General features: G+C 35.3%; 1 protein-coding gene across 8 annotated transcripts in view; it reads left to right on the top strand.

Annotated features, from left to right (window-relative positions):
- The window catches only part of DENND1B (DENN domain containing 1B), a 278,187-nt gene that overhangs the window by 164,989 nt on the left and 100,412 nt on the right, over positions 1-12,786 (top strand). For all 8 annotated transcript variants that reach the window (XM_055084008.1, XM_055084009.1, XM_055084007.1 and 5 more), the window contains one exon: positions 1,406-1,507. In XM_055084008.1, the coding sequence (XP_054939983.1) occupies positions 1,406-1,507 (102 nt within the window). The remainder of the gene's footprint in view (positions 1-1,405; positions 1,508-12,786) is intronic.

Consider the following 12,786-nt stretch of genomic DNA (forward strand, 5'->3'; position numbering starts at 1 on the left):
ATGCTATAGTTGATTTGTAGATAAGCACATAATTATATATGTAAACCTTTTTTATATATGGAAAGGAAATGAGTTTATTTATAAATGTTTTGACAATAGTATCACTGTTATAAGTTACTTTCTTAGAAATGGCCATTTTCTGAGTCTTACTTTAGAGTAATTATAATGTCTTTTACAGGATAGAGTTTTAGAATCACGTGCCCCCTTGAGAATGCATATTCCACATAGACACTGTGGCTATCCGAACACATAAAAATTCCCTACTCTAGACTACCATTTTCCTAACAAATTTAACATTCTACCTGATACGCAGAGTTTTGAAATTCTAAGTGGATCACAGAAATTCCAGTCTTGGCTAACTTAAAAAATTGGCTTGGCCAATTTAATATTAAGCTATTTAAATAATCTGAAAAAATGGCTATTATTCTAGAATGTCACTTTTAAAACTACTGCACTGAAATTAATTGACCAATTGCTAGCTGACCTAAGCAGTTAGGGAATTCTGGGTTGATGGATATATTTCATTAATGCACACCTTACTTATTTTCATTAGGAAATAATATTATTTGCTATCATCTAGATAAGACTAATAGAATTATATGATTTGTTTAAGTAGACATATTTACATAAGAAAAATAAGCTATAAATTCTTTAAGGATAAAAATTTAATGAATTCTAATTTACTATCATTTGTGCATATATTGAGATAATTTGACCATTTGACGAGGCTTTCAAACAAATATGACAAGTCAGATAGTTAATCTGATAGGCTATTAAATTTGATCCTTTATATTAAATTCATGGGATAAACATTACTAACAATAAATTCCATATTACTGCTCTCTGTCATTTTTTCTTACTCAATTTCACTTGTCATCATCAACTTATACCAAATTTATATGGAGATATAGAGAAAATATTTATTAATTTAAAACTTACTTTACTACTTTAGTAGTCATATTTATTGTTTTGTGTTAACCCCGCAGTATGATTTATGCTAAAAATAGCTATAGAACTGGCCACACTTTCCTGTATCATAGGATTGAAATTCAATTGGTAAAATTTAAAGGATGTACATTTTTACAGTTTAATATAGCCATGCCTATTTTGTATTTGTTGTGGTATCTCTTTGGTAGTTAAATTACATTCAGTGTCTCCAAACTATTAATATACTTAGATGAGTAAACATGCTATTTTAAGCATTTTTACTCTTTCTTTTTGAATGGTTTAGGCAGACTTTCTCATAAGGCAAAATTGTTTATATTCTTTTATGATGTAGAATTTTCCTTTTTTCATTTCCTAAGGATAATGCATTAAGATAATTTTCTCTACATATCTAAGCTCATTATAGCTTTGGAAGGAAAATATACTAAGATGTTTGTTTATAATTGTGTTTTTTAAACAGAGAGTGAAAAATAAATCATTGGAGGATGTGGTTATGTTAAATGTTGACACAAACACTTTAGAATCACCATTTAATGACTTGAGCAGTCTACCGAGTGACGTGGTAAGTCTGGAGGATATTTTGTGGTGAACAAACGTATATATGTTTTCTCCTGGACCCTTGAATCACCAAGAGTTACTTTCCCATTTTTCTGTCTGAAATAAAAAGGGCTGAATATGAGCATGTGGTGTGAGAGGAGTCAATGCAGAGTCTGTCTTTCGTATTTTTACCTTTTGGCAGTTGAGGAGATGTCAGATGCAATATCATATTCCTTATTGTAAAAGTAGGATCGTAATTAAAAAACCTAGATGCATTCATTAGGCAGAGTTTCTTTAAACATAAGTCTCTTCATCTCATCTTAATCATTATATTACAAAGTAGGCATTTCTGTCTGCCTAGTGGCATGTCTTGCAAAAGAATGAGAGAGTTTTTGAAGGCAAGAAGAAGAAGGGGGCCAATTATCGGCTTTTGCTTCCCTGCCACCTGCCAGCGCTTTTCCTTTTAATTAATGATCTGATGGCACTGGTCAATATAATAAGAAATGCTTGTACAGTTGGGGTCAGAAAATTCTGGCTTTGATCTCCCTCAACTTTCTGAAACATTTATTTGTTTTCTCTAAATTATTTCAGTTTTATTTTAATCCTTTCTATCCTGCTGAGGGCTGCAAGAATGAAAACCTACACTGTTTGTCATTTGCTCTGGCAGAGCAAAGACTGCTTACTTAGAATTCTATTTGTAAATTAAACTGCAAACCCAGTTTGTCATAAAAGACATCTGATCCTTTTGAAATGACGAAAACTGTCTTTTGTCTGTAAAGGCTGATAAATTAAGTGCCAGCTCTCTTCTGGGCTTTGATCTTGCAGAGGTCTGTGTGTGTGCGCATGTGTGGGTCTGCAGCTTATAATAGGATATATTCTGTATTTTGTGTTAAATAGTCTCCAAAGTAAATTTTCTGGCCTTCGTATTCCTTAGAACAGGGTAAAAATGCAGATTGTACTGTTTCTGTATATATTCTAATGGCTATTTTAAAATATCTTTTTAACATAGTTCTAAGTTAAAATAACTCCACTTTTAAAAAAAATCCATTGTTTATTCAGCTATATTAAAATTTGGGAATAAAAAACCTTTAAAATATATTTTTTTTCTGTAATACTGCAAGTACTTTGAAATCACTATTAGGGAGCTTGAAAAAAAAAAAAGAATAAAAAAAAATCTCAAACTCAGAAAATACAGTAATACTAGCCTTGATTGCTTTTATGGCTAGTGATAGGGAAAATGTGACTTTAAAGTCCAAATCAGATTATTTATGCCCATAAATAACGTAAAATATTTGCTGACCTTGAAGCAAATTAAATCGAACTACTTTATCTGACTGTAGTAGAATTTGTGCTATGTATGAACAAATCCAAACCCAGGCCAGTGAAGAATTATATTATCTCTTTAGCTCATTATAACTCGATTGCCTCATTATAAAGATTTTGCAGAAGCTGCTAGAAAGGATTAGAGTTGTTCATTTAGAAATCCATCAAAGTATTCTTCACTGGATAGGGACATAATTATGAAAATAAAGTTCCAACTTTTAAGAATGTTTTCCTTATGTGCGTGTAGTTCCTACTATTAATTCCCTGAGAAGAAAGGATTGTTTATTTTTTTAAAAATGAGGAAGGATAAGAAAGAGAAAGAAAAAGAAATCAGCTTTTTTGTGTTATATTACAATTTTTATAGTCAGCTCCAGTGTTAGCAGATTATTTCTTTGAGAAAAACAATCTTTAGTAGTAATTTTTGGACGAGTGATTCTTTTTAAATTGGGAAGCTCTACTTTCCTAGTAGAATTAGTTTGATACTGAAACATTTATTTAAATATGTGAAGAAGTTAAACAATATTCATGAAATGTAAAAGCCTAAATATATAAAATGACAGGAGGGACTATCTCATTGTTTATTTATAAGCAACAGTTAACTGAACATAACTGAAATATTAAAAAAAAAAAAAACTCATAAAAAGGAACTCTGCAAGGTAATGTAGATATAACTAAATATACGCTCGGAATTAAGGAGCACAGACATAGACCAATTTGAAGAATGAATAAACTGAAATAGTCCTGAGGTGGAGCTAGGACTCTCTACTGTAAGTATGAGATGTTTTAAAGTTAGAGTCATTTTCTAAAAATGTTTCAGGTTATTGTTTGTTTAACCCAGCTCTAATAAATTTAGATTTTTCATCAGTTTTCCAAAGCTATCTCTTATAGTAGGAAATACGATAAAGTATCACATCATACTTGCTATAATTGTGAATGTTTTAAACGAGACGTGTTAAAAATCACAAATGATCATACTGAATTTTTTTGTGACTTGAATTAATAAAATATCCTTGAAGCCTGAAAAATATTAGTTGGTATTGTTTGCTAATTTAATAAATTAACTGATATTTAAATGGAGGCATTTGAAAATCATTCACCACAACATTAAAATTATGCTTACAGGCTAGATGACTTTCTGTGCATGTGCACTTTATTATCGTGTCAGCTTGACCAGTGGTCTTGGCTGTTCCAAGGTCAGTGGTCACAGTTGTCCTGAATTACTAGTTCTTTTTTCCTGTGGACCCTCTGCTGTGTTGCATGCTGTAATCTTCTTAATGGCTTCATTCCAATATTCACACATAATATTTTAGATTTATTGACTGTTAGAAATACTACCATGCCAGTAGCAGTTCCGCTACTCTTAAGGTATTTAAAATTGGAAAAATAAATCAGGCCAGAGCTTTCAGGAATCCTTTGTTTTCCTTAAGGGAAGGGGAAAAAACTCTCTTCCTGTCTTCTGACAAGAACAGTTGTTTTTCGATTTCATCATTTCACTTTAGATCTGGATCATTAAAAGAAAAACAAATTTTATTGGGATTGATTTTAACGATATTGATTCTTACATGGAATAACTTATAAAAGCATTAAAATATACTTTTGTAGTTTTTGTCTACGAATACATTGCGATTTTTATTTTTTTTTAGTGGCTATGCCAAATATAGGTACCTTCAAACATATGTAGTTTGAGTGTTTTGAAATAAAAAAGTAAATTTTAGGGCTATGTAACAGTATCGATTGCAGTTAGTGTTATTGTGGTATGTTTTTACGTGGGGGCAGAAAGAGCCAGTCGTATTAAATATAACATTTGAAATCTCAAATGGGTTCATTTTAATTTAAGAAAATGCATTATTGAGACCCGCTCCATTGCAAATATATACATTGCAAATTTAGTTTCAATTACATAATAATTTAAAATGTTGTATTTCTAAGGTATTAGTGCTCATTTAAATTTTTATCATCATTAACATTTTAAAAAGTAATTTGGAAATTGTTACTATTTCAAAAATAAATAGGATGCCTCACTTGTGGGAAAATTAAGCTAAGTAGAGTTATAATGAGATACAGGAAATCTGTCTTTGTGTGACTATTAAGTTAAAACAATTATAAACTAACTCTTACAGAAGAAAGCAGGTTCGAATTGACGTCTGAAAAAGTAACATGCATTAGAATATTCATTACTAGGAAAACAAATTTTGACCTGTATTGCTTAACTGTGTTTAAATAATTTTAACTTATTAGACTGTAAAAAAATAATATACTCTGAGACAGGTCAATATACTTATACCCCTATGTTAGATAAGAGGATAAAGCCACAGAAAGTATGCTGTTAATGGTATGTCTAGAGCTTTAGTTCATAGAAGTTGATCCTCAGATTTATGCCCCAAGCACTAGAGCATGGTCTCTGCCATATAAACGTGATACACAGTGCAATGAGGAACTCTTAAAATTTGATATAGAAGCTTACTCTCCATTCTCATCTTGTTAAAGAAATATCATTATGAAATATCATTATGGCCTATTTGATTTAAATTAGGATTGTCAACACTGTTTTAAAAACTCATTTTCATGCTATATGTAATGCTATTGGAAAACGATTTTCTATTTTCTATTATGAGCCTGTGTAGAAAATGCAGTATGTATGCTGAAGAGTTATTGTACCGTTCACGGGAGGTCACAGTATGTTATAGGACAGCAACATTTAGTGTAAAGCATATTTAATTATTAAAACATTGAAAAGACCTTATTATAAAATAGAGTCATTTAAAATACTGTGCATCTTATACTGAGGCTTTCAAGTATCACACCAAGGACTAGGTTAATGGTTTTACCATTGCATGAAAAGGAAAGACACAAGTTGCTCCGATTAATAACTAAAAATCATTACAAGCCTAAAGAACTAGAGAAAAAAAACCCAACTCTGACTTCAAATTAAAATTTTTATATATCTGTATTCAAGTGAGTTAATTAGTTTGGGAATAAGTTTGGAAAAGAATTGGCTTTTTCAGAGAATTTAAAAAATCAGCTTAAAAAATTAAAGTATGTAAACAAATTTAACTCTTACAACCATACAAATCAGTCAACAAATATATTTAATTCATTGGATATTTCCTCTAATCTAACATGAAGGTTTAATATGTTAAATTGTCATAATATATGTTATAAAGAGAAATAAAAAAGGCCCCAGAGAATATTATATTAGTTCCAGGTTTGCCAGAGCCATGCTGTAATCCTTATCTCGAACGTTCCGCAGTGAATGAAGTCCCCCAGCAAACTGGTAGAGTGTCCAGGTTACAACTATGTTACAATTTCACTCCGGTTCTGGAGTAATTGAGAGGACATTTTTTTGTTTAATAGTCTCCAGGAGACAAATCCTGTTTTCAGTTTGCCCCTGAGAGTAGTGTTTATAAGGGTATTTTCATCTGACTTTCATAGTAATGAAAGGGAGGAACCTGGAAGCCGGTTCTGTATCTATCTTTGTGGCTCTGCGTGCAACCGTGTGTTTCCTGTCCCTGGAGAAGGAGAGCAGGTTGTGACGGCGGTCGCCGCGCTCCTGCACCCGACTTTGGCTGTCACTGGGATTCACCCTTCGTCTAAATAGTTACTTTCAGAGATGAGATTGTTTACGAAAAGGTTTTTTGTTTGTAAGTAAACTATGAACAGATCCTGCTATTTTTTCCTACTGTTTTCTTGGTGTGTAGTTTTTAATATAAACTTTAAATACCAAAGCATAACAAAACAAAAATAAAAAACTCAAAATCTTAATTAATTGGGCTTCAACATTTAAAAGGCCTTTGTTGTTTTTCTCTCGGCTGCGTGAGAGAATCTGTGCCTCCCTCTGCAGGACCCAGCCCTGCGCGGTTCCTCCCTGCATGTCTCTGTATGTTTGCCTTTTTAAAGTTGATTTAGAGTTTGCTACTTCTAGTGATTTTCAGTGCTCATGAATTTCCTTGGCTTTCTCCTGGCCTTTCATTTCCATCTAACTTAGCTAGCTTTTCTCCGAATGTCTTTTTTTTTTTTTTTAATTTCTTTTTGGCTGCATTGGGTCTTCGTTGCTGCGCGTGGGCTTTCTCTAGTTGCGGCGAGCGGGCTTTCTCTAGTTGCGGCGAGCGGGGGCTGCTCTTCATTGCAGTGCGCGACCTTCTCATTGTGGTGGCCTCTCCTGTTGCGGAGCACGGGCTCTAGAGCACAGGCTCGGTAGTTGTGGCGCACGGGCTTAGTTGCTCCGCGGCATGTGGGATCTTCCCGGACCAGGGCTCGAACCCATGTCCCCTGCATTGGCAGGCGGATTCTTAACCACTACGCCACCAGGGAAGCCCCTCTCCTGATGTCTTTTTTCCTCCAGTATCATCTTAATAATGTGCTGCTCTGTCTTCTTATGGCCAGTATGTGTGTATGTATGTATATATATATGTTTTGGCTTTAAAATAATTGAAAAATTTGTTCTTTGTTTTTTAAGTTCTTCTCCATATTTGAGAGACTTTTTGTGTGCACAATGTTGCGAGCACTGTCGTCATAGTGGTTTCCAAATCTTGCTGATATGATGACTGGGTGGACTTCGCAATGAATTTTGTTCCCAGGCACCATCACAGATATTCTGATCCAGTTAACTAGAGAAGTTAGTGTAGCAGCATGCCTTGGACAGGTTAATTTGTTCATTCGTTCAACAGATACTGATTGAGCACCTACTGTATGCCTGTATTGTGCTGGGAGCGGAGTGGACAGGAAGCCGTAGAAGCTGTGGTCCTGGAACTCACATTCCATTATTAGCTGAACCCAACCACAGGGCCACACCAGGTCATGGTGATCCTGGGAAATAGCTGAGTTCACCCAGCTGGGTTAACCAGGCACCAGTCAAAACTTAAGATTCCTATTACCCAAGAGAGGGAGAGTGGCCGTTGGTAGGCTGACAGCTGTGTCTGCCATAAGCGAGCCCAAATGAAAATAATGGTAGCCAAGCTGAGAGGCCACTCTTACCCGCCTACAAACTGAGATCTGCCTTTTGAGGTTCAGCTCAACATGTCAAAACACCTGAGTGCAGAACTGGCCTGAACAATGAGTATGAGTAAGGTCGGAGGAGGAGGAGGAATAGCATATACACAGGCTCTGCTGTTGGCAGATTCAGGGAGTGGAAGGAAGTCCTGTATAGCTGCGCTTAGGGGAACAAAAGGGAGGTTACGCACATGAGGTGGTTGAGACAGGTAGGAGTGAGAGCGTCATCTACAACTACTGTCCCTTCAGAGGCATCTTAAAATGAGTGGAAGGTCTGTGCTTCTTGTTCAGGACCTCCAGACTTTACTGGGAATTCACTGGAGATTTGTAGCAGAGGAATAATAGTGAGATCCACTTTGACTTCTAAAAATATCATCTTGGGTTCTAGGTCCTGAAGATCACTGGGTATAACGAAGCAGAAATGAAGCAGGAAGAGCAGTTCAGAGACCATTTGCAGTGGTCTAGGTGAGAGGTGGTAGTCGCTTGAGCTTGATAGTGTCAGGGATTTGGAGAAAAGCGGACAGATTTGCAATCTATATCAGAGGTCGAACAGCTGGGGCTCAGTGATCACTGCTTATGGAAGATGAGAAAGGGTGCAGCGTTGAGAGGACCTGCCAGGCACCTGGGTGCACGGAAGTGACACTGACACTGTCCTCGAGGTGGGGTAAGAGCAGTTTTGGTTGTGATCATTTTAAGATGCCTCTGAAGGGAGAACAGTTATAGATGACGCCGTAGTTAGGCTTTGAAAGGTAATTTAAGCATTCGGAAAAACAATGTCATGATACCCTCTGGGAGTGTATCATATGTTTTTCATTTAGTAAATGTCAAAGGTTACTGTTTTAATCCTTAGATAGAAGCATGTTAGAAAATTATATTAAGAAGGAATGGTTAATTTTATTGCTTAAAAAACTGAACATTAGAAGGATCAAAGAAGTGTAGGGATTTAATATCTGATTCATACAGTGACCATAACATGTTTCATGGAAGAATAAAAGACTTTAACCTTGTAACTTTTTTCTCAAGCAAATAATTATTTGAAGCATTAACTTTTCTGAATGTACGTAGTTTCTAGAGCGCAGCTTAGTTAGGAAAAAGGATACTTAAAGACATCTCGGAGTTGTTTCAGGTCATATAGGTTATACAGATGTCATTCCTGAACATTTATTTTTACCTTCTGTTCTTTACCCTGATGTTTCTCTTTGTGATCCTAAAAAGTAAAATTAAAATTTATGGGTTGCAGTGATTGATTTATTTTTCCTGAGAAGACACATCTAAAAGTCAAGAGAAAATTTCTGTCACTTCTCTGAAAAACTCAGCTCCTTTATGTCACCTCCCTTCCTAACCCCCGGTTGGCATAATTGCTTCGTTACTCAGCCCATGTGCACGTGGCTTGCACTCTTCTATTTATACCTGTTTGCTGTGTTTACTCATGTCATTCCCTCCTTTTATTCATGGTCACTTAGTGCTAAGAGGGTAAAAGTGGAGAATTGGTGGTAATATTATTCATGTTGCAGTGAACTCCCACTGTGCTCAAACCCAGGTTATAATTCCTCCTGTGATGGCTGCTTTAGAAGCTTGGATTCTCGTTGTATGAAAGGAATTTGAACATTTGATAAGAGCAGTGAAATGACGTTTGTTCTGAAGTTTTTTTCACTGTTTAACTTTTTTTTTTTTTTGCAGCGGAGGTCTAGTAGGATACCTAATTAGACTTCAAAAATAATTTATGTACAGACTAAAAAATGTCATAATAAAATAAAATGTCAGTTTTCAAGTCATCTTTAGCCATCGGAGATTGAAGCTTACTTTGTTAAGAATAAAAAGAGAAAACAATTGATACTTTTGCAAGATCACATGATAGGATTTTGTGATAATAGCCATGTGACCAAGGTTCCAAATGCTTTTCTGAATTCAGTTATATGTGAGTATAAACTTTAGGATCTCATGGAAAGATGTACATTTATTTCATAACAACTTAGAAGTTTGGAAATTAAAGCAGAAAATACTATTTCCCAGACCAAGTATTTTAAATAAGTGCAGAAGATATATCACCTTATTTATAGATAAAATCTGCTAAAAGCTATTTAGCTCTGCAAAGCGTAGTGGTAACTGGTGATAATTTACTCCAGTGGTCTAAAGGACAGGAAAATAGCAAGGCTGACACAATTATTTTATGTTAGAGTAATATCCTAATAGCTGAAGCTGACTATTAAAAAAACGCTTTCGTTTTTACAGGCTGTTTTTGAGCGCTCATTGGTGCACACAGAAACTCTTAACTCAGCTGCCCTTCTGGTCTCTGAAAAACAGGAACCACCTCAGACCTACTGGCAGTCGAAGCCCACCTAGAGTAGGTCAAGGAAGAACTCCTTATATGCTGTTTGTAAAGGTTGAAATAATGTAGAAATAGGCAAAGGAAAAACTTAACCCTATTTCTTGCTAGTCTCACATGTCTGTATGAAATTATATAGTATGCTCATATAGAATAGCACGGTCCAATAGAAATATAATATGAGCCACATAAGCAATTAAAATGTTTCTGGTAATCATGTTAAAGAGTAAAAAGGAATAGGTGAAATTAATTTTAATAATGTATTTTATTTAACCCAGTATATTCACAATACTGTTTCATCATGTAATCAATAAAATTATTAATGAGGTATTTTGCTCCTTTTAAGTTTTCAAAATCCAGTGTATTTTTTTTTTACACTAATAGCAACTCCTGATTTGGGCTAGTCACATTTCAAGTGCTTGTGCGTCTAGTGGCCGCTGGTTCGGACAGTTCTGGAACAGGTGTTCTTCCCTATTTTCTATGGAGCTCTTGAGGAAGTTCAGGAGCTGTCACTGACTAACTTTGGGAGTGAAGGCTACCTCGTTATGATTTGGTTAGGAATGACCTGAGGCAGCGTGGTGAATACCCCGGGTAACTTAGGCAGCGATTAAGCAGTCAAGGGCTTGGGGTAATAAAGGGTGAGGGATGGTTTGACTTGCCTCCAGTCTCTGGGAGCACATGTGTCATGATTGTCCTAAGGATTCTTCATTTGTGGAAAACTGAATTGTCACTTCCAGATTTTATAGAAAGATACATCTTGAGGAATTTTCTTTTACAGAGATACAAGGCATGACATTTAAAAATGTTTTTTGTTTTCTAAAGTAAAATTAAAAATAACCCAATCACTTTCTTTTTATAATACTTTGGAAGACTAGAATCTTATTCTTTCCATCATAAGCCTTTTTAGGGGGCAATAATGAAATACATGTATTGATTTTCATCCCCACTGGTTTTTTTTAAAGGCATTTGAAACCTAAAAAGTAACATTCTTACAGACTTCAGAATAAAGGACGTTAAGTCAGAGGTTTGTTTTTGCGTCCTTCAGCTGTATTTATTTTTGACTATGTGGGTTACCTAAAAATATGCATTAATTGAGGTTAGATTTTAATAATAAAAACTTCTTCTTAAATGAATCCTAATTTATGCACTTTGTGGGCTAAATGAATTAGGCTCTAAACTTTTATCTGAATCTGTGGAGCTTGGATATAAATGGAAAAGATCACAGCTATGGGGAAAGACCTATACTGCAAAGGCCTTTCTGCATAGATTATGAACATCATAACTCAATAATTTTTTCAAAACTGTGGTTATAATTGGACCCAACGGGGGTCTCTGTCTTTGATCAGATCACAGTAACTGTGACTTTACACTGGAAAATGTCACTACTGTGAAGGTTTATCACCTGTAGAGCTGGTCCTTCCTCTGATGCTGTGTTCCTTTCTCATTAGCATTATTCAAAGTTTAGTTGTTAATTAGGTTGACACTTCAGTTACAATCATCATCCACAAGAGTAGTCAGGGCTGCTTGTATAAAGAAATAAAAATATTCTTCCTCCTTGCATATATATGTAAAGGAGGAGTGACATTGTTTTGTTATCTGGTAGTATCGTAAGGGTAAGAACATGCTCTGATACGGGAACAATCCAACCAGGATTTGTCCCATCAGTTTTTTCTTAAGAAAACAGAATTTCTACGTGACTTCACGTTCCCATGTAGAGCATTGACAAGTAATGTATGTGAGCGTCAATGGTATTTTTTAAGCGTACAGAGTGTAGTTTTTATTCTCTGGGAAAGGAATTGGTCAAGTGAATCGGATGCATGGGAACAGATCACATCACCTGCCTTTACGAACTAAGAGTGCGCAGGAGGAGGCTGATTACTCTTAGAAAATACTCATCTGAGTAAGGGCTGTTTATAAATAGCATGCATTCTCTAAAATACACACAACCTGAAATTAGAGGATGCAACTGTATGAAAAATTATAACAAATGTAGGTGCCTTTTAAAATTTCACAAATTCCTAGATAATACATTTTTCTTTGATTTTAAAACATTATTAACGTGATTACTGGTTCATAAGGCAGTAACGTTGACCTCGAATCCTGCATGTGGTGGTGGAGAAAACTGGACAGAACTGGGTTGAAATCTGTATTGCCACTTAGTAGCCAGATATTGAGGGCAAGTCGATTCACATGTTTGAGCCCCTGTTTCTTCATAAATGGTAACGTGAGTACCTTTCCTAGAAGACTCTGAAGGTCAGATGGGACAGTGTCTAAGGAGCACAACACAATTCCCCACTTGTGGTAGGTTCCCAGTAACCTTAACTTCCCTCCCCTCTTTTTATCTAATGATGGTGAAAACTATTAGACAAATGACTGGAAAATTATTTACATATACAAACGAAGCTTCCAAAAATAAAATTAACTAGCAAGCAGTCCGACGCTACCCAACCGGCTTCATCTCCAAACAAGTAGACACATGTTGTAATTGCTAAAAATCTGCAGAAAAGTGGCTCACAAGCAGTTTACTGTAAAATAATTAAAGCTTATTTATGTCAAGAGGCCTTGGGAAAAAAAGAGAGCACAAACCAATTTGCATTAGCACATTACTGTGGGCCCCTGCTTTCCTTTCAATTAACAGACCAGCAGGCGCTCCCTGCACTTAGAAG

This window comes from Physeter macrocephalus, chromosome 4 (assembly GCF_002837175.3).
Source record: "Physeter macrocephalus isolate SW-GA chromosome 4, ASM283717v5, whole genome shotgun sequence".
NCBI classification, from domain to species: domain Eukaryota; kingdom Metazoa; phylum Chordata; class Mammalia; order Artiodactyla; family Physeteridae; genus Physeter; species Physeter macrocephalus.